Source organism: Ovis canadensis, chromosome 2 (genome assembly GCF_042477335.2).
Source record: "Ovis canadensis isolate MfBH-ARS-UI-01 breed Bighorn chromosome 2, ARS-UI_OviCan_v2, whole genome shotgun sequence".
In the NCBI taxonomy this organism is placed as follows: Eukaryota; Metazoa; Chordata; class Mammalia; order Artiodactyla; family Bovidae; genus Ovis; species Ovis canadensis.
The window spans coordinates 42,854,537-42,876,681 of record NC_091246.1 but is presented as its reverse complement, the minus strand read 5'-3'; the positions used below and the strand labels follow the sequence as shown (position 1 = coordinate 42,876,681).

Here is a 22,145-nt window from a genome sequence, read left to right as displayed (position 1 = left end):
TCTCCCAGCATCAGGCCCCAGTCTAGCATCAGGCCCTCCTCCAGCATCAGGCCCTAGCCCAGCATCATACATTCCTGCACCAGGATCAGGGCCCTCCTCCAGCATCAGGCCCTCCTCCAGCATCAGGTCTTAGTCCAGCATCAGGCCCTCTTCCAGCATCAGGCTCTCCTCTAGCATCAGGCCCTAGGCCAGCATCAGACATTCCCACCCCAGCATCAGGGCCCTCCTGCAGCATCAGGCCCTCCCCCAGCATCAGGCCCTAGTCCAGCATCAGACCTTCCACCAGCATCAGGCCCTAGTCCAGCATCAGGCCCTTATCCAGCATCAGGCCCTCGTCCAGCATCAGACATTCCTGCCCGAGCATCAGGGCCCTCCCCCAGCATCAGGCCCTCCTCCAGCATCAGACCCTCCCGCAGCAAAGGGCCTTAGTCCAGAACCAGACCTTCCCCAACCATCAGACCCTAGTTCGCCATCAGGCCCTCCTCGGGCATCAGGCCCTCCGCCAGCATCAGGCCCTCCGCCAGCATCAGGCCCTCCCCCAGCATCAGGCCCTCCCCCAGCATCAGGCCCTAGTCCAGCATCAGGCCAACCTCCAGCATCAGACTCTCCCCCAGCAAAGGGCCTTAGTCCAGAACCAGACCTTCCCCAACCATCAGACCCTAGTTCGCCATCAGGTCCTCCTCCAGCATCAGGCCCTCCCCCAACATCAGGCCCTAGTCCAGCATCAGACATTCCCCCATCATCAGACCCTAGTCCAGCATTAGGCCCTCCTCCAGCATCAGGCTCTCCTGCAGCATTAGGCCCTCGTCCAGCATCAGACCCTCGTCCAGCATCAGACATTCCCGCCCCAGCATCACGGCCCTCCCCGAGCATCAGGCCGTCCTCCAGCATCAGACCCTCCCCCAGCAAAGGGCCTTAGTCCAGAACCAGACCTTCCACCCCATCAGACCCTAGTTCACCATCAGGCCCTAGCCCAGCATCAGGCCCTACCCCAGCATCAGGCATGGCAGCCCCTCTTGTCGGAGGCTCCTGAGCACACTTAGGCAGCCTCAGAGCAGCAGGACAATAGCTCTTGCAGGATGTGCATCTTTAGGAATCACCTGCGGATCACCAGCAGCTGGGGTCTATTTCAGGCCAAGGAGAGGCAAAGAATAGGCTCTTGTGCCAGAGGCAGCGCTGGGTGTGGGCACGTTCCCCAGCTCTGCTTCCTCCCCGAGGGGGCTTTGCTCTCCTGCTCTTCTCACATGGTCAGTCGAGGACCCCAGGGCTGTGTCCTCCCAGATTCACGGTCTCCTTGATATCTCAAGCCCAAGTCCGGAGTTGCGTCCCAGTCTGGCGTGGCAGAGGGCTGGGAACACCCAAGCTCAAGGGCTGAAAGGATCCCAGGGGGACAGCTGGGCTCCAGCAGGTGGCAGAGCAGGGGATGAGGGTGGCCGCCCACAGAGGGCCCCGCAGCAGCACTGGAAGGACAGCAGGGATGCCTTAGCTCACTCGGGGACGATGCCCGGCCTCGGCACTCAGATGTCACCCCCAGCAGCTCTGGGGACGCAGGAAGCTGGTGAGTAACACCCCGCCACTCGGGCCGTGTGGGTGGGCATTGCTGACCATGGCCTCGGTTTTCATTCCGGTTCCAACTGTCCCTCCGAGGGCTGACGGGCTCCTCTTCCGAATGGTACAGATATTTTCTTTGTGGGTGAACACATCCCGGCTTGTTTCTGTCGGTACTGTTGTTGCTCATCGTGTGTTTTTCTTTTTTCAACCTGTGCTTGCTGCTCTTCCAGTTTAACTTAGGAGCAGCCCTTATTTTCTGCATTTCCTAGTTGTCAGCATTCCCTGGGGCTCTCCAGGTGGCGCTAGCGGTAAAGATTCTGCCTGCCACTGCAAGAGATAACGAGAGATGTGGGTTCAATCCCTGGGTTGAGAAGACGCCCTGGAGAAGGGCATGGCAACCCACTCCAGTATTTTGCCTGGAGAATCCCATGGACAGAGGAGCTAGTGGCCTGCAGTCCCTCGGGTCACAAAGAGTCAGACACGACTGAAGCAGTTTAGCACACACTCAGGTTTTAGTTCAGTCACTCAGTTGTGTCCGACTCTTTGCCCCTCCGTGGACTGCAGCACTCCAGGCTTTCCTGTAATTCCCCATCTCCTGGAGTTTGCTCAAACTCATGTCCATCGAATCAGTGATGCCATAGAACCATCTCATTCCTGTTGCATCCACCAGAGAGGTGGCTGGGGCTCGGCAAAGTGCATGGTCCCACTACGTGGGTGTCAACCTGCCCTCACCCCTCCCTAACCGCGTGACCATCACTGTCTCCTCCTCTGTAAATCTGGAGGCGGCAGCACCTGCTTGGTAAGGGGCACACACAGCATCTGGTATATAATCAATGCACCATCCATCTCAGTGTTGTATTTATTACTAATAGGAATAGCATGTAATAATCTGCTCCTTTTTCTCTCTTCTCACTTCACTGTGCTCCAGACCACATCTGTTTTACTTACCCTGTAAATCCCACACCCAGCAAAAAGAAGACACTCAACAAATATCTGGCTGAAGAGGCAGGAACATACCCTGTCCTTAAGGAGATGAAGCCGAGCGAGATGGGGGCCTGATGATAACACTGTGTGATGAGGAGACCCCAGGAGGACCTGCGTGGCTGTGGGCTGGGGTGGGGGGCATGGGCAGAACCCTTGATGAGCTCCTGGGGATGGGGAAAGTGGCAGGAAGGAGGGGGTGCTGTTCCTTGTGGGGTGTCCACAGATTGTACTTCACTCCTCACTGATGAGCACTTAGACCATTTCCAAATGCCTGTCACTGTTATAGAGGAAACAATCATTGCCCAGCTCCTACTCAGTCAATTTCGTAGAGTATGTTTCTAGCAGTGGAGTACAAACATCTGCTTTATTCATTCCATGCTCAGTTCATCCACCCATCCAGCCAGCCATCTGTTCATCCATCCATCCACTCACCAGTCCATCCATCCATCACTCTTAATTCACCCATCCATCCACCCAGCCACTCATCAACTGATCTGATCATCTCAGACCCTAAAGAAGACAGACGCCTCCTCCACTCCTATCAGGAGGACACCCAGCGTGAGTGACAGGAGCCTCGTGGGGACAGCGGGGACACACAGAAGGGACATGCATGCAGACCCTCCTCCCTCTGAACGGTGAAGCACCCACCTGGTCCTAAGGCCTCCTTGCTGCTGTGTCCAGGCCGGCCCTTTTCCTTTTTGCCAAGCAAACGACCGATGGAGGACTTGATGCCCTTCTTCTTCGGGGCTTTCGCCAGAGAGTCTTGGCTGCTGTTGCTGTTGCTGGGCTTGCCCCCGGGGCCGTCCTGAGAGCCTGTCGGGCTTCGGGGAGAGAAAAAGACCTTTAACCGGCACCCTCGTGTAAACACACACCCCTCCACAAGACCTACGGATAGAACTGGCCACCCAGCAACACCCGTGCCTCATCCTCGCAGCAGACAATGGAGTCTCCTTCACCAACCACACTCCACACGAGCAATGCAGACTTCTGGCCATAAACAACGGCCCCGGGAAGCTGAGATTCTCTGACTGGAGCTCTTCCCCAAGGAGGGCTTCACTCCAGACGAGCTGGTGCAGAGGGCGCTCCGACTCTCCCTAGGGTTGCTGCTCGAGAGGTGACGACGCTCCCAGGGAAGGGGAGCTCCTCAGTTCTGGGCAGATCCCCCCGCCTCCTGCAGGGTGACCGTCCTAGGACATTGCAGGAAAGCGAAGGTCACTGTGCAGGGCTACTAGTCAGGTGACCACATGTGCCCTCCATCGAGTGCTGCCCGGCTCACAACGGGAGTTCAGCAGGTGGGGGTCTGAATGAGGACAATGTCAGTCACAGGAAGGGACAGACAGTCTCCTGAGAGGAGACCCCTCAGGAAAAGGGAGGGACCCTCAAGAGCAAATCCGAGAGGCACGGAGCCGTAACCCTCAGGAACGCGCCCCGGCCGGGCAGACCTCTAGCAAGAGCAGGAAGAAATCTCCCACAGGAGTCAATATGTAGAGACAGATGCTTTCTAAAATCACTGAGGTCACTGAGCTCTTCTACCCCAGCACCTGAAGTTCACCACTAAACACAGGCACCGAATCCAGTGGGATTCCTTTACAATCATCCTTGCAACTCTTTCAAGACAAGAGGCGCAGGGCTCCTGAAACTGACCACGAGGCGAGCAGGCCCCTTACTTGCGGGCGTCCCTGATGTCCTCGTCGCTGGCTGTGCGCAGTGACCCCATGAGCCGGTCCAGCCGAAGAGACCGCAGCAAGGCGGAGGTCGAGGTTTCACCTTTGATGGTGGTCTTCTCATCTTCTACCTCTTCCTGTACAGCTGGCAGCTGAGGGAGTGAGGTAAGTGTAAAATTGGCTAACAATAGACTGTGTCGAAAAAGGCAATCACACGGGCTTTACATTATAACCAGAAACTTATTTGAAAATATGTTAGCTATGCTATCCGCCAAGTACCAAAAAAAAAGAAAAATGCCTTGTTCTAGCTTAATGCCATCTTAAAGGACTGTTTGTTCAAGAGAAGCGGGGCCGTGGAGATGCAAAAGCACCCCACTGAGTGCAGAGACCCCAGCCGGGAGCCTCCCTGCAGCCGGGCTCCGCACTCCCTGGAATCCAGCGACCAGATGGCCCTGCCAGGCAGGACAGCAGAGCCACGCCAGCACCGTGAACCCTGCATGGCATGAACTGCCCTGATGAAAGGACTGTGCTCATCGCCAGATGCTGCTCAGAAGCACCACCAGCAAGAGTAAGAAACCTCTCAGCAAAGCCGTCCAGACCTTTCTATTTGAAGGAGAAAAGGAAACAGCTTGTACCACCACCCAAGATCATTTGTAGTGATGATGCAGGTTACTGACCCCATGACAACAAGTGAAACACACGAAAGGTACCTAAGCCCTCCGTACGAACACCATGTGTCTGGCTTGTATTTCTCAGTAACATACAGGCTGGGGGCTACACACTGAAGTGCTTATACCCAGTTTGAGTGTCATTTGCTCACTGTGGTTTGTATAAAGCTCTCCTAGGTCTTCACTAAGAAATAATCTTGTATCAACCTAGAGGGGTGGGATGGGGAGGGAGATGGGAGGGAGGTTCGAAGGGGAAGGGATGTATGTGTACCTATGGATGGTTCATGTTGAGGTTTGACAGAAAAGAACAAAATTCTGTAAAGCAATTATCCTTCCATTAAAAAATAAACTAATTTTAAAAAAATGATCTCGCCTGGATCCCCAGCTTTTCCGCTAGTCCTGGGTCTGAAGATAGGAAAGACACTGGTGGCAACAGTGTGGGGAACAGATGAACCCCTTCGGGGTCCAGACAGGTCTCACTTATACATTTGGGCGTGTGGTTAAGCAGGGGAGGTTTGAGGAAACATGCATGGCAAGTATTTTTATAAACAATGAGTGTGTTGTTTTAACCTACTAACCAGTCCTTTTTTAATGGGATTCTGTAAGGAATATTGAGCCAGTGCAGCCCCACAGGAGCTTGGTGACAACAAGGTGACTTAGTGCAAAATACAGCTGAACTCGCTTAACAGCAGCTGGATAAACGGGGCACCCTCCCCTGATCTCTATACCAAGAAACCTCAGACAACAGAAGGCTACAAAGGCTAGAAATTACCAGCATGGAACTGAACAGGGGGCAATCTCAAATTCAAGTTAAAATAAGCATTTATAAAAATCAGAAAACAACAAAGAACAGAGCAGGGAAGTGACACACCTGGGTTGACTATGGACTCAGTGGAGACAAACACCTGCCTCAGAGTCAGGGACCACGGCCAGCCCCTTCCCCCGGGCCTCCTCCTAAGGAAGGCCCCTGGCTCCCCAGCCTGGCTGCCCTCCCCCACGATGGGAGCCGCCCCGCTGGTGCCCACGTGCCTAGGATGGGCAGTGCCGTGTCCTCACTTAACAGGAGGGCAAAGCGGGCCACAGAGCGGGCGAGTGGCACAGCCAGGTCACCAACCCCAGGGTGATGGCGCTGCTCTGCTCTGCCCAGCAGAAGGGCTCCCGGGCACTGAGCTGCCTGAACTGGAGCACAGCTGCCCGAGTCCTGCAGGAAGGCCCCAGGAGTGCTCGATCAGCAGGCTGGGAGTGGGAGAGGGACAAGGAAGGCCAGCACTCGGGGAACTGGACTCCAACAACAGGGGCTCAACCAAGTGACCGAAGGGCAGAGGCAGCGAGCTCCCTCTTGATGCTCCCTCCATCAGGGATACCGGGATGGACACAAGAGCCTCTGGAGCAAAGTGGGCTGGACGGCACCACAGTAAGTGTCCAGGCTCTGATCAGACCAGTCTGAACCACACTGCTAGGTGTGGGAGCCTGGGCACGGTGCTCGGCCTCTCTAAGCCTCAGTGTTCCTGTCTGATGAATGGGGATAACAGTAGCCTGGACCTCACCTGGGCGTCTGCGGGATTAGATGACAGACTCGGGAAGCACTCGACACGGTGCCTGGCGCACAGAGTCTCCTGCACACTGCTACCCACCGTCATTAAATTGGCTTCCCCCAAATCTAACTTCTATGGCTCTGATTCAGTCATTTGTTTCAAAAAAAAAAAAAAAAACACTAAGCAGAAATTCCATGGTGGTCCAGACGTTAGGACTTGGCACTTTCACTGCCAGGACCTCGGTCTGATCCTTGGTTGGGGAACTAAGATCCCATAAGCTGTGCAGCACAGCCAAAAAAATAAGTAAAGAAAAATTTTAAAATAATAAATACTATGTCTATTATAAATAAGCATGAGATGATTAGAAGGCAAACAAGTGGGAGATAGGCAAACTGTTATAATTGTCCCAACAAATGACCTATTTCCAACAGAACCATCAGCATAGTCTAAGTGGTGGGTGAGTTTCATTACTTCCATTAAAATGTCAATTATTCACCAGTACATAACCATACAGTGTTCATTCATGTAAAATGATAAAGACTCTCTAATACTTCACAGAGAAACAAAGGCATGCTAAATTACTAAATAGTTTACCTTTCAACAATGCTTCCTTAAATCACTAGGCTGATAGATGCATGCAAAGAAATGAAGAGAAACCAGATTTATTGAGACTTTGAAGCTAAAAATTCAAGAATCAGTATAGACAAATACAGTATAGCAAAAATGATGGCAAACATATAAGTGAGATGAAGATTTAGAGAACATGTAACTGGAAACAGAACATTTTTTTTTGACCACAGAAATTAAATAAGCTATTCAAGATGTACTAGAGAAACACTATAAATTATTACTCAGGAAGATACAATTCTATTACAACATCATGATTTATTAAAGCGCAGCATTCTGTACAAAAAAGGCCCTTAAGAGTTGTCTAGTCTCAGCCAAACTTCTCTGTAAGTTAGTTTCTCTTCATAAAACACATGTTATACTATAAAATAGTAACTTAACTGATGAGGAAGTTACCATAATACTTATTTGAACACTGAACAAATCGAACCACCTATTGGACATTAACATAAAATGCTTACTTAGAATTTGATTTAAAACTTCTCAAAATAAATTGATGAAAGCAGGTTCCCTGTGAAAATATGTAAGAATGAAAGCTAGCATAATAGCAGGGGCAGTCTTTACATTTTATTAACCAGAGAAGATGCTTTTTAAAGAGTCTAGTAGAGACATTAACTGTGCAAAAGCTGATGAGATTTGTAGTCTTCAATACAAGCACCAACACAGAAAGGATATTGTGTCAAAAGTCCATTCATTCTACACTTAAGATCATTTCTCTATGTAAGGATAATCTCATTGATGAATTACACACGATATGTGGTTTAGGATCCATCTACATTGTGCTTGTATCTGCATAGTGATATGCTAATTCAAAGTTACTGCTGTGGGGGAAAAACACCATGTGATGAGACATGAAGACAAAGCACAGACCCGACTAAGGGCACACCTGCTGTGGACCACAGCACTGCTATGACCAGAGCAGGTGGGAGGACGGGGAAGTGGAGATGGATGGGTCAACTGCAGCCTTGGGGCGAAGCAGGGCAGTGGTGGGGAGCTGGGGTCTGGACTGACAACCACTAAGCAGACAACAGGATGAGCCAGGAAATCAAAACCAATGATGAAAGCAGACACACCGTCAGAGAACTCCAACCGCAGGACAGAGTATACAGAACTGCTCTTTCCCAAACACGCAGAAAGAAAGCAATCGTGAAACCACAGAGAAATCGTCCAAGGTTTTTAAATATCAACTAATTAGCCAATGATGCAAATTATAAAAACAGTGTCTCAAAAGACCACAAAATGGACTAGTTACCACTTCACATGCCGCTAAATGGTTCACAGTTAATTTAATTCTATGCCGATTAACAATGCAGCTAACATGAAACGGTGGTAACCAAAAGAAAGTGATAAGACAAGTGCAGTTACAAAGATCAGAGTGTTGTAAACATGAGTTCATGGGGTAAACGGCAATGCACTCACAAAACCTAAGCTAAACATGGGAAAAAGCTGGAACATGTGCTTTAGAGCCGCACACTCTGTCACCAAAAGCCCTAGGTCGTCATCTCGTTTTCAGACTCGGAAGACTGAGGAAGCCCGACTTCTTCACTGGGGCCCTGGGGCACCGGGCTTTTAACCTGGTTTCACACGCAGAGCTGGCCTGAGCGTGCGACCAGGCACATCAGCGAGCAGACCAGTTTAGATTCCTAAGCCAGGGGTCCAGATATCAAGACTAATTTGTCGCTGTGCGATTATGGAATGATTTCTCTCAGTCCTTTCCGACTCTTTGCGACCCCATGGACAGTGGCCTACCAGGCTCCGAGGTCCATGGGATTTTCCAGGCAAGAATACCGGAGTGGGCTGCCATTTCCTTCTCCAGGGTATCTTCCCAACCCAGGGATCGAACCCACGTCTCCTGCATTGCAGAGAGACGCTTTACCGTCTAAGGCACTAGGGAAGCCTGATTCAAGACTAGGCAGTTTTAAAAATCTTAGACCTCTGAGTGTAGCAAATGTACCTAATATTCTTCTGGGTAAAAAGAGAAAAAACAAACAAACAAAAGAAATCCTATGTGCTCGGGGAGGGACTCAGCAAGAAGGAGGCAGACACATACCACAGTCATGAAGCCCAGCTTGCTTACTTCCCGCGCAGGGCTGTGCCGCCTCCTTCGGGGCTTGGAGCGCCCTCTGCTGGGCGGGCAGGAGCCGGCATGCGAGGAGGCGGGATTCAGCTTGAGGGAGTTCGAGGATTGAGAAGGACGAAGGTTGCTGAAGCTCCCCCTGCCCACCCTGCTCTCAATCCCCTCGGCCCGCTGATCCGTGTTCTCCTTCTTTTCTTGGATAAACCTAAAATAGAATAAAATCATCACCTGCCTTTGTCAGCAGAGGAACGTGTCTGGACAACAAATTTGGGCTTGCATTCTGTGTTACGATTAGCAAATTCCAGGAACAGTTGCTCAATTAACATCTCAGCAAAAAGGTTCAGCTTTCCCTCTTTTGAATATTCTCAAACTTAGAATAACTTATCATGGAGTCTTACAAAGTGGCCCCTGATCCTTCACGTTTGATTTGACTTATTTACTCTAACATTCTGATGGGGCCTGGGGGGTGACTCTCCCTGTGAGGAGATGCCTGAAGTTGACAAGCTTTACCTGCCCTGCTCTCAGGGCAGAGATGCACGTCAGTGCCTCAAATCTTTTCCACTGGGAATCGGGAACTCCGTATAACCGAAACAGCCATTCACGAGCAAGCTGGAGTTCCTAAACACAAGTCTCCAGAGAAGAGGAGTGCTGAGTTGAACTTTTCATTTTTTTTTAAGCTTGTACATGTACAAACGCATCACTTGATGAAGTTCTCCACCAGCTCTGTGTGAATTTCTGGATTCATGTCAATGAGCTGCATTAACCTAGAAGTCACAGTTACTGCTCTTCTCCCCTACTGTGTCATGGATGATTCCATATACAGATTACATACATGATTATGCAAATAAAATGATTTTCAAATTAAAAGACAAGATCCTTAGAGGTAGTAAACTCTCCAGTTTCACTTCTACTTATACATCTTGAAAGTTTTTCACTGTTGACAAGTTGATGGACAGAATTTACCATTTACATCAAGTCAACTTGTTGCATAAGGAAAAATCACTTTTACCTGACAACGTGCTGTAAAAATAAAAATATTAATATATAACTGTTCTAAATTTCCTACGGGGATGAGAAAAGACAATCTTTCTGAGCTTGTTTGTGCTCAAACACGGCCCACAAAGCAGTCTGTCTCCGCATCAAAAGTGCAGGCGGCATCATCTGTGTTTGTTGGTGGTGCCATTCACCCTGCCTTTTCCCCGAGCCCCCCGCACTCGACCAGCAGGAACGGGCACCTCGGCCAGGGGTGACGGGATGAGAACAATCTGAGCGGCAGCTCTGCCAGGTTCTGTGCAGGGTCACCGGCCTGCAGCCACACTGAACGTGGACTCGGGACAGGAGGCACAGCTGTGCGGGTATGGCACCAGGTAGGCCTCAGGGCCCCCAGCACCCCGGCCGCACCCAGACCCAGGGCCCCCTGCTCACCAAGAGGTGGGCCTTTGGGTTCTATCCTGTTTTGTAAACTGTTCTAACTGCCAAGACTGGGTCTAAAGAAAACATTTTAAATGTACTGATGAGACGAGAAAAACTCAAACACATGTCCTTGGATCACTGTCTTACAACAAGCCAATCTTCACAATGTATTAAGTTAAAAAGGAAAATGCAGATCTGAGTGGGAATTTGCCAACCCCAGAACCCTAGCTTTTCTGTTCCAGGAAGCTTTTCACCAGGACCTGGAAGGCTCCGAGGGACACACGAAGGCGAACCCTCAGTGCTGGAGGGTGCACGGGCCACAGGGGACACTGCCTCGGCACCTCACCCACCTTGGGGCCCAGAGCTGAGGGGGGAACACCCCACAACGGCCCCCCACGGAGTGCTGACACCACACTGTGGACAGAATGTCCTGGCTGACTGAGCTCTATAATCAAGGGCAATCTGAGAACTGAAACTTCTCGAAGCAGACCTGAAGTCAGTTTTCTCACTATGGAACACTCAGACGTCTCTAAGCAGAAGACAGCTCCTCAGAGAAACCGAGTTTCCGGGAGTTGGGCTCTGGCACACCCACCGGATCTGTTCGTTGATTTTGTCCAGCTGCTCCTGAATCCTCATGGCCAGAGTCTTGGCATCGGCCTGCCCACTGGGCGACAGTAGAGCGGGCGCGCTGAAGAGGGTGACCCCGTCGCCCTCGCCGTCAGACACGCCCTCGTCCCTCTCCAACACCTGGGCCACGTTGGCCAGCACGCTGGCTTGCTGCCCGCGCTCCCGGTCCTGATCTTTCAGGGGCTGCACCTGGGCACGAGAGGACCACGTCTCGTCAGCAACATTCCGGACAGCTCAAGTCTGTCAGGAACTGAACACAGTTTTACATGGAAGCCCTGACTTTGGACAAGTGGGCCCTGCTTATGAGACACTGCCATCTCTTAAGCGAGCAGTACTGAAGAAACGGGCAGGAGGAGAATCCAGGTCCTAGATGGCCTGGTGACATTCAGGTCTCAGCGTGGATGGAAGGCAATCCTATGAGGTTATTCACAAGGGTGGGCGATGGAGTCAGACACAAAAACCGAAAATTACAAAAATACATCCTTGCTTCCATCAGCCAGGCTGAAGGAAAATTAGAAAAAAAACCCTTCAGCTCCACAGCCGCTGGGTCCACCCCACCGGTCATCACTGGTACTAGTTCGCTGAGGAGTGCCGTCCTCGCGGGTTCCCAGCCCTCCGTTTCCCAGGCTGGTCTGAACACGCACAGACAGGAGTGAGCAGGGGCAGCCAGGGGATGGGAGGGCCAGCCTCCCGTGGCTCTCCTCTCAGGGCACAGGCCCTCGGGCTGTTCTGGGGATGGCCCCTCACACCGCAAGGGCGCCTCTGTCATCTGAGCCGCACAGGAGAGTGCCTGCTGGGCCCCGTGCTGCCCTCCCGCTCTTACACCTCACACCCTTCTCTCCATAAATCTCCCCCCTGCCCTACTCTCACCCAGGTCCTGCCTTGTTTGCCCAGACATGACCTCAAAGCAATAGCGGGGCAGCCTCGAGGTGCTGGCTTGCCAGCTCCCTGTCCCCCGTGGCCAGTACCCTCACTTTCTGTCTTCATCACGACCCCACCCCAGGGCTGGGCCACCCCTTTTCCTGGCTCCAGGACCACCTGCCATCATGCCTGCTCCACTCCAGTGAACTAGCTGCCTATGGGTTCACCCCCATCAGCCCAATCAGCACATCCTCTCCATTCTCTCGCCTTAAAATCACACATTTTTGAACAGTTTAATTCTGAGAAACTGTACTCTAAGTGTTCCATAGCAAAGATAAACACTCAGAACAATACTAACCCTTATAAACCATAATGAAGAAGTTACATCTCAGGTGTAGAAAAGCTTCTGGAGGAAACATGGCAAGCCATTGACAACAATGAAGTCTGTAGAGAGAAGCTGGACTTGGGGTCGGGGTTCGGGTGGTGGGGGACAGGACTCACTCTATCGCCCTTGCTCCTCTCATTGCTTTAAACTGTCTCCCCCTCACATTCATTCCTGGGCATTCCTCACATTCATTCCTCTAGACCCCACTTCACTTCCTCACGGGATTAAACAAGTCAAACGGGCCGAGTTTCCGAGTCACTCGACTCAACCTGGCAGCTCTGTGCTGTCGGCCACGGCAGTCACTCGCCTTGTGCAGCCACTGACGGTGTGACGCAGGCCGGTGCAGAGCTCGGTGTGGAAATCGCACAGATTTCAAGACTCGCAGTGAAAAAAGCATGTAAAGCAGCCCGTTCATTTTTAGGAAATTTTAGATTGTGTATGTGGCTCGTATTATCTTTCTGATGGAGAGCACTGCCCACATGAAAGGCTCATGCTTTGTCTCAGCTTTCGGGTGAACCCAGAAAGGACTACTCAGAATTCTGAACCACACACAACAGCCACACACTCTAAATCCACCTACAACAAATCACACTCAATGTTCAAAACCAGAAATGCTATACACGTTACAGCAGCGGACTAGCCATAAGGAAAATGTAACTCCACTTCCGCTAAGCATCTGCAGTAACTGTAACAAGGAACCCAGCTCAGTTCAGCTCTTAACGCATTTCTAAAGGATTTAGAGATTTAAGGACCTTGTCCTTTTGCATTTCTTCTAAATGCTTTTTTTGCATTTTCAACTTCCCATAGCAGAGAATTCTGAAAAAGAGACACACAGTGCTTTAGAGTCAGTTCTTAACAGACGTTGTGTGGACTGCGGGATGGCTACTCTCCTGAGTGAAAGCATAAGGAACCTCGGGATGAGGGGCGCACCTCGCGCCCAGAGTGAAGTGTCGGCACGAAGCGGGATGACAACTGTTAACACTAACTTGTACACAGAAAAACTCCTCCTTTCCCAACTGATCTTCTAGATCCAAGGAGGCCAGGTCCCTGGGGTAAGTGAAACTGCTTTATACTTGCTTTCAGCTTTTGCAGTTCAGTGCTCACTCAAGAAACTGGCTCAGGTTTCACATGCAAAATTCAACCCTGAAACAAAACTATCCCCACCTCAGGGCCAGCCCACAGGTCAGGGTGAAGTGAGGTCTCTAGTGAGGTGTGGGTGTCATCTTGGGTTTTGTGGGGGAAAAATGTGCCACAGAACTTGTAGTGACCATGGGTCTCTCTCGGACAAGCGTCGCCCAAGCGCTGACCTCGGCGAAGGCTCTGGGCCTCGTCTTTAGGGCACTGGTGCAGCTGGGACAGGTTTTCACCGAACCTGAACAAGACTTGCCCACTGAGCTGCTCTGATAGAGGTTCTCAGACATTTTCCAAAGCAAATCAAATGAGAGATGGCTGGAGTTGGAATATGAGAACGCTTGCTTTTACTTGCTTCAATCTTTTCTACCACGTTATATAAAAGATCCTGAACTAAACTGATGATTTGGCTGCATCGGGCCTTAGCTCCATCATGCGAGATTCCTTTGATGTGGTTGCCGCATGGCAGGTGGGATCTTAGCTCACCAACCAGGGATTGAACCTGCGTCCCTGACCTTGCAAGGCAGGCTCCCAGCCACTGGACTGCCAGCAAAGCCCCAGAAATAAACTTCTAAGGAAGAAACGAAGGGGTGAGGGTGGACCTAGAAGAATGTTCTAGCACAGCGGCTGGTGACATCGGGGCCACTGGTGGATCCGCCTCACTGATGCTTTCTGTAAGGGTTGCGGGCACTCATCTATGTCTGTTCCTTTACACACTGCCTGTGGAGGCTGTCACGCTTAGTGACTAGCATGAAATGCTGCTACTCTAACCAGTAAAGACACTCTGTCTGGCGCCCGCTCTGGGAGTTTTCCAACTCCTGTCCTGGAGGTTTCCCCCACACACAGACCGGGCCGAGCCAGGCCAGGCCACATGCGCCTCTTGTAAAGGGGCCACGAAGCTGGCTCACCTTATCCTCCAGAGCAGCCGTTCTCTCCTGCAGGTGAAGCTGAAGCCTCTCATCTGAAACAGACAGACGCTTATCCACGGTGTCTGATGAGTGTTCATTGTGTTCTCCATTCATTTCTTCTCTTTGCCTTGCCTAAAACAGGAAAAACGAAAACCCGTAAACTTCAACAGCAAGTATAGTCGTTCTTTTAAAAGCACCGGGGAGCCGCAACCTGAGTGGCCTGTGCCCTGGTTCCCGAGGCGGTCCCCTCCCACGGCCAGCTCTGGTGGGCTCTTGAGCATCCCCAGAGCAGATGGGCAGGTGCAGAGGGAGGCAGGGACTTCACTGGTCAAAGGTCACTTCCAACACTTCTCTTTGGCAGAGCACCTGGGGGACCTTAGTGTCACCAGCCATTTCCTGTCGAAGGGGCTAGAGGAGCAAGCAGATTTACACTCAGAAACAAGTACACTTGAAAGGGGATTGGCTTACACACACGGCAGTGGAGGAATTTCCCAGTATGTAAACAGAAGCTTGATTCTGGATTAAGGGTGTAACATGAATTCAATTTATAAAGCAAAAAGTGAGAAAATTCATTTTGGAAGAAAAGCCACTAAAGACAGACTTTCCCACATTTTTCTTTACATGAAACATCACTTGAATTCTTTGTAACGATTGCTCTTGTTCAGTCACTCAGTCGTATCTGACTCTTTGTGACCCCATGGCCTGCAGCACGCCAGGCTTCCCTGTCCTTCACTGTTTCCCAGAAGTTGCTCAAACTCACGTCCATCGAGTCAGTGATGACATCCAACCATCTCGTCCTCGGTTGCACCTTCTTCCCCTGTCTTCATTCTTTCCCAGCATCAGGGTCAGTGAGTCAGTACTTCGCATCAGGTGGCCAAAGTATTGAAGCTTCAGCCTCAGTATCAGTCCCTCCAATGAATAGTCAGGACTGATTTCCTTTAGGATTGATTGGTTTGATCTCCTTGCAGTCCAGTGGACTCTCAAGAGTCTTCTCCAACACCTCAGTTCAAAAGCATCGATTCTTTGGTGCTCAGCCTTCTTTACGGTCCAACTCTCACATCCATACATGACTACTGGGAAAACCATAGCTTTAACTAAGTGTTCCTTTGATGGCAAAGTAATATCTCTGCTTTTTAATATGCTTTCTAGGTTGGTCATAGCTTTTCTTCCAATGATAATTCATATTCAGTTCAGCTCAGTTGCTCAGTCGTGTTTGACTGTACGACCCCATGGACTGCAGCATGCCAGGCTTCGCTGCCCATCACCAACTCCCAGAACTGCCATCCAACTGTCTTATCCTCTGTCATCCATTCTCTTCCTGCCTTCAATCCTTCCAGACATCAGGGTCTTTTCCAATATGAAAGTTCATATGAAAACACTGGAAATCACTACCTCAAGCAATTTTTAAATGTAATAACAAAGTTGGAAAGTCTGTGTTTTATAAAACGAGCATCAATTTCATGGTTGAAAAAGATGTTTTAGGACCTACTGTATAAAAAATAAATGGAAAGAAGACAAAAGAATGATATATTTGAGATTGGCCCTGTGTGAGAAATTGCTTAGGCTAACTGATTGGTCATGGGTATTTATTATACTACTCCGTCCACTTTGTGCATGTTTGAAATATTCCATCATAAAAAATTAAAAAACAGGTTGCTGCTGCTGCTGCTAAGTTGTTTCAGTCGTGTCTGACTCTGTGCGACCCCACAGATGGCAGCCCACCAGGCTCCGCAGTCCCTGGGATACTCCAGGCAAGAGCACTGGAGTGGGTTGCCATTTTCTTCTCCAGTGCATGAAAGTGAAAAGTGAAAGTGAAGTCGCTCAGTCGTGTCCGACTCTTCGCGACCCCATGGACTGCAGCCCACCAGGCTCCTCCGTCCATGGAATTTTCCAGGCAAGAGTACTGGAGTGGGTTGAGAGGTTACTTTCTGTTAAATATTTTCTGTTAAAACAGAGTCATCTCCAGCAACACAATTCAAAAGCATCAATTCTTCAGTGTTCAGCCTTCTTTATGGTCCTACTCTCACATCCATACGTGACTATTGGAAAACAATAGCTTCGACTATACGGACCTTTGTTGGCAAAGCGATGTCTCTACTTTGCAATATGCTGTCTAGGTTTGTCGTAGCTTTCCAAGGAGCAAGCATTTTTTAATCTCATGGCTGCAGTCACCATCTGCAGTGATTTTTGAGCCCAAGGAAATAAAACCTGTCACAGCTTCCCCAATAAGGCATCCGCATTCAAATATTTTTAAAGCAAAACAGCAGTTTACTTTGAATTGGCTTAGTCATAAACAGCATCCCAATCTCAAGAGCCTCTGAGCAGCAGTTCTGAAAGTAAGGACGTGCACCCCGATTGGGAGACACTGAGCTCTCTAAGCAGGGAGGAGCCTCACCGAGGCCTCATGATGGGAGTCAGAACCACAGCCCCCGGGAGCCCGCATGTGAGGCTCCGCAGTCCAGGCCCAAGAACACAGCTATGGTGGGGACAGTACTGACCCCTGAGGCTGGACCTGGGATCCCCACTCCATTTCCTGGATGGTCTGTAGCACTGTGTGGCCAGTCCTTCCGGGAAACCTCTCTCAGGGCTCTCTGAGGCGAGCCTCCACCATCGCCCTTTTCTAGCGCGCCTTCTGTCGCAGCCCACCGACGGTTCTCCTCCTGCCTAGGAGCAGCCATCCTACACACACACACCACGTCTGGACCAGCAGTTTGGCATGTGGGACTTCAGCGCCACGTCCGAGGCAAGCAGCTGCACACCTGGGCACCATGCCTTCCGTTTCACGGGCCTCGGGCTGGCACCTCAGGTTTGTTTGAGGGGCACTCGTAAGGTCCAACTGTATCCTGAGCAGCTCCCCGGCCTGGCTGGTCAGAGCAACAAATGTCCTCCTTGAACGTGGGGACCCACTGGCCCCTGCCCACCACCGACAGGCGACCACATCTGGCCCTGCTCCCGAGGTTGGGTGCCTGGATCAGCAGACAGTGCCACACACGCACACTCCACGGCAGAGACTGGAGCGGCAGAGAAAGGCAGCGCCGGCCCGCCCAGCCGCGTCTCCGGCCCACAGGCACCCAAGGCAGCTCCTTGCTCTTCTCCTCCAGTGGGGCCTCTATCTGGCGCTCCCTCTCCTCGATGCTGCTGTGTCTCTCTCCCGCATGTCGGCCAAGAACAGCCTCAGCTCCGCTCACAACGACCCTGTCCTGACGGCACGCGGGCTGTGACCGCAGGGGCGGCAAGCAGGCCGTGCTCTGTGCGGACCACGGGCCCCGGGATCGCGGGGGCCACACCCGCGCGCCTGCGCAAGCAGCCAGCGCGGCTTCGTGTGTGACACGTGGGTGACGGAGAGCGCTGGTGACCGGCTCCTGAGAGGAGAGGTGCCCCCCACCGCCCCAGGCCTCACAGCTGCAGCCGATGCACCCCCTCCTCAGACTGCCTGTGGCGAGCCAGCGCGGGCAGCAGGCAGTGGCAAGCACGGGACACACAGGGGCACACGGTCTACCTTCCTAAGCTGGGAGGCAAGTTCAAACAGTTTAGCCTCCTTAGTGGCAGAGCTTCCAGAAGACAACAGTTCAGACTACAAGGCCGACCTGGGACAGACAGCAAAGATGCCAGGGGAGAGAAGAAACCAACCCTTGAGAGGAAGATCCCAGGCAGAAGGGCGCCCCCTGGCGGCTGTTAGTGACCCTGCTCTGGGAGGGTTTGTGAGCACCCTACACCACCCGCCTCCAGAGACAGGCCGGCCCCTCAGCGGCTCACTGAGCTCCAGGCAACGCTCCAACAGACAGCCGGGTCAGCACAGGCCCGTGCCGCCTCTCCATGCCCAGCCAGTGCCCACCAGCAGTGCGGCGCAACACCTTTCCCACCAGAAGGACGGGGTGGCTGGCTGGCTGTGGGGATCATGCTCCGGCAGCACCACGTTTCCAGGACGCCGCCTCCCACCCGTGGGCTCCGGGGACTGCAAGCTGGGAGTGGGGCCCCGGGTCTGCACAGTGCCCTGCTGTGACTTAGTCAACAATAAAGACTTAAAACTGTGTTCATAACAGAGCTATTTTGGCCATCTCTTAAATGAGAATGGGATTTTTCTTGTTCTTTATCCTGCTAGGCTTTGAGTTGCTCACTGAACTCTGAGCAGCAGTGACTCGGAGCTGAAGCACCTGGGGACACACAGAGCACAGGACAAAACTGGAGGGAAACTAACGCGGGGTGACACGGGAGCGGGGACTGTCTGACACTCAGGGAGCGCTCCCATCTCAGATGGGCAGCAGGACCTGTGTCTGCGATCCTTCCTGGACTGAGCAGCAGAGGAACAGGCCCTCCCCAAGCCCGCCCCTCGGGGACCAACAGCAGCACCTTGGAGAGCGCAGCCACCTGCTGAGCCAGCTCAGCCTCCACTTCCAGCAGCATCTGCTGCAGCTTCTGCTCTGCCAGCTCCAGGCACTCCTGCAACTGTCGGTCTTTATCCTCCTTCTCCAAAGGGAGACCAGAACATCAAGACGGGCCAAGTGGTGTAGCCTCTGCCATTTTAGTGAGCTGAGGCAAAACCTAAATGCATGTGTCTACAGGATTAGTTCTGTTTCAGAAGCTGCGTCACGGTAATTTTTCTCTCAGTGTTCCTGGGCTTGGTCTCAGTGGGCAGAACACCTCCTGCCAGAGTATTTGCTTTTCCTAAATGTCTTCAAAGAACTCTTTTTTAAAAAAAGTTCTTATAGATTAAAGAAGATCAGGTTTCTGTAGAAGCTTATTCATTCTTATCAACAAGTTAAGGGTCAGTACTGACCCTTCTTAAAACATCACCAGAATCATCATTTGAAGGGAACCCTACCAACCGCAGACGGCCATGGCCTTGTAAGCCAAAATATGGCTTTCATCTCCTCTGAAATACAGACCTGCTCAGAGTGTGCCTGGGGAAATGCCAGTCAACTAATATTTGTAAATGCATGATTATTCTTTGAACAGATCTTCTTACTCTGAAAAGTTTCAGTGTAGAACAATTAGACAGATTCTTTTTGAAAAAGAAAAAGAATGAAATCATCTATACGCTCGGGTTCCTGAGAGGTTAGCATTTATTTCTAAGCTGCTTTCTTATATTTCTGTGTGCGCATTACTCTATGTACATACATAAACAATAAGAGATGCTTTAAAACCCTCAGAAAACAACAGCACATGGTACATAGTCTTTTCTGATCCGCCTTTTACAGCCATTCTTATGTATGTCGTAATGCTCTAAATTAGCATTCCACATCAGACATTTCAATGGCTTTCTAGGATTTTATTTTTGTAGTGGGGCCAATGATATACTTTGTCACACACCAGACTGACTCACTTTGTTTTGGAAAAGCCAGATTTGGTTTTCCTGGTTAAGTCCTGATTATCTGAGACCACACAGGAACAGGAGCAAGCAAAGCTCACCAAACCACAGGACGTACAAAGCCTAATCAGACTGGAGCTCTAACCCTGCCTTTTGTCACAGTGACCCCAGTTCCCAACAGGCAGCCAGCTGCTGTGAAGTTCCCTGCTGCTCTCTGCTCTTTCAGTAAAAATGCCAACAAGCCAATGGATTCAAGGCAAGTAAAACAAGAGTCAGAAGAGGAATTCCACAAAATGGTTAAAGCAAATCCCAAATAACTCAAACCTGTAAGTTGCAGTCACCCTCAATTTTTAAAAGAATGTATTTCCTTTCAGTACAGCTGATGTATCATGATGTCCATCCACATTTATGAACGCAGTACTTTAGGGTCCTAAGAACTTTCCATTGAGACTTGATTTCCAACATGGGAATCACATGAAAAGGTCTGTACCTTCCTTCCTCAGTATTCACTACTAGAAAAGTCAGACACAGTTCAGTAAAAGCCACTACCTGTCGATGCATAGAATCCTTATTTGCGATTTCATTTTCAAGTTTATCATCGAGGTTGTACACAGAGATGGCTTCGTGCTGTGCAGCGAGGTAGCGTTTCTCAAGTGTAGTGATTCTGTTCTCCATGTCCTCCTTCAGGGCCATAGCCTACACCAGGCAATGCAGAGGAGAAAAGGTAAGTCATTATCATAGAACACTCCGATACACTTAGGAGTAAATTAGTGGGACTAAATCCTAACTTTCAAATCAAACATAAAATTAGCGTCCTCAAAATTAAAGTCCTCGACATGGCAGTTTTCTGAGATGTGAGCAAAACCACGCCTACCTCAAATATCACATTTGTCACGATGGCACCCATCTGTCTTAACATCGGTTTGGCCACTCGATTTACCAAGCTTCTTTTCTACATCATAAACCCAAACAGCAAACAAAAAGTACACTAAACTACTCTGTCATTGCAAGAATTCCAGAAGGGAAGGTATCTGGCATGAAATGAGGACCTCTGTCTCCTACACCATACAGGCGGGCTTGACCCAGAACAGGCAGGGACCTTCAACAGATCCAACAGAGAGCTCTGGCCTCATCTCCTTGGGGAAAAGTTGGAAAAATCTCATGCAATTTCCTCAAAATTAAATAAGAATATGAATGAGTGGAAACAGAAGTCAAAGTGTAACACAACTGGGAGCAGCCTTCTCAAGCCGAGTTCTTCTAAAGCAGTTACAGCACATGTAGGAAACCCTCAAACCAGGAGCAGAGCTTGCTGCTGGTGCGACTCCTGTCCTCCGGCTAAAATCCATTTCAGGTCCCTCTGTGCTCACTAAGTAACCGATGTTGTCCTAACATTAAAAGTGAAAGGTCTTAAAAACGCTTTTTCCAGAATTCTCTACATATTAACCTCTGCCACCTAATTTTCTCCTGTGGCCAAGAGTAGTGTGAACAGGCTATACAAACATGTGCAAATATTTCTGTTTTGTGTTCTCACACAGAATTACTCACACCGAGCTACTAAACAAGTTCACCTGCTGTACCACATGTTGGAGGGGTGCTCTCTGAGACGGCCTCACGGGGGAGGGGTGGGGCAGGATGGGCGCTGTCTGTGTGTGCACAGAGGAGAGGCGAGGCTCTCAAGAGGAGGCCTGAGCCCCCAGCTCTCTTCTGTTTTCACAGTGACTGTTAGGGAGTTTCTCATAAATCACGACATCCGCAGACACGACCGCCAGAAACATCCTGATTCTGCATGATCACACAGCACGAGCCTGAGGGGAACTGAGCACCCCTGTCTGACACCCCCCACACCCCAAGGCTGCAGAGTCAGGGTGTCTCGAACTGTAAGGACAGGGCCAGCGCTGCCAACCAGCCTTAGGCCTGCCCTCAGCAGGCCATTCTCCCTCCTACTTTTAGCCTAGAACCCCCAGGCCAGTTGAGAGAGTCAGAGATAACAGCATAGGACAAACTGGGGACCCCGTCCACCCTGGGCATTGTTGTGGGGGCAGAAGCAGTTACTGAGGGTCTGATGCTGCCAGATGCTAGAGAAACCAATCACCTTGCGCCAGCACTCATCAAAGAGACCTAGAAGAGAAGAGACAGCCACTGAGTGGTGGGGAGGGCCCTCTTGCCGCACCTCCCATCCTAGGGACAGGGTGCAGGGTGGGGAGACACAGAACAAAGAGCCCCAGGCCTGTGACTGCAAGCGGGACATTCTGAATCTGGAGAACCCACAGGGAGGAGCAGAGAAGGGAGAATATGAAGTAAAATGAAACCCATGTAAAATCTCTGTGCAGCGCTACTGAACCACCCTCTTCTCCTGCCTCCTCCCACCAGACTCGGCCAGGGGGAAGAGGGGACCATCAGCTGAGC

The 22,145-nt window shown here is 50.9% G+C and overlaps 1 protein-coding gene across 1 annotated transcript in view; it reads right to left on the bottom strand.

The window, feature by feature from the left end:
- Nucleotides 1-20,432, bottom strand: part of LOC138432337 (liprin-alpha-1-like) — a 31,237-nt gene extending 10,805 nt beyond the window's left edge. The window contains 10 exon segments of the mRNA XM_069573702.1: nucleotides 3,089-3,356; nucleotides 4,203-4,351; nucleotides 6,997-7,026; nucleotides 9,080-9,311; nucleotides 11,112-11,335; nucleotides 14,432-14,563; nucleotides 17,503-17,579; nucleotides 18,148-18,154; nucleotides 18,782-18,898; nucleotides 20,289-20,432. Of these exon segments, the coding sequence (XP_069429803.1) occupies nucleotides 3,089-3,356; nucleotides 4,203-4,351; nucleotides 6,997-7,026; nucleotides 9,080-9,311; nucleotides 11,112-11,335; nucleotides 14,432-14,563; nucleotides 17,503-17,579; nucleotides 18,148-18,154; nucleotides 18,782-18,898; nucleotides 20,289-20,432 (1,380 nt within the window).
- Nucleotides 20,433-22,145: the final 1,713 nt, after the last annotated feature.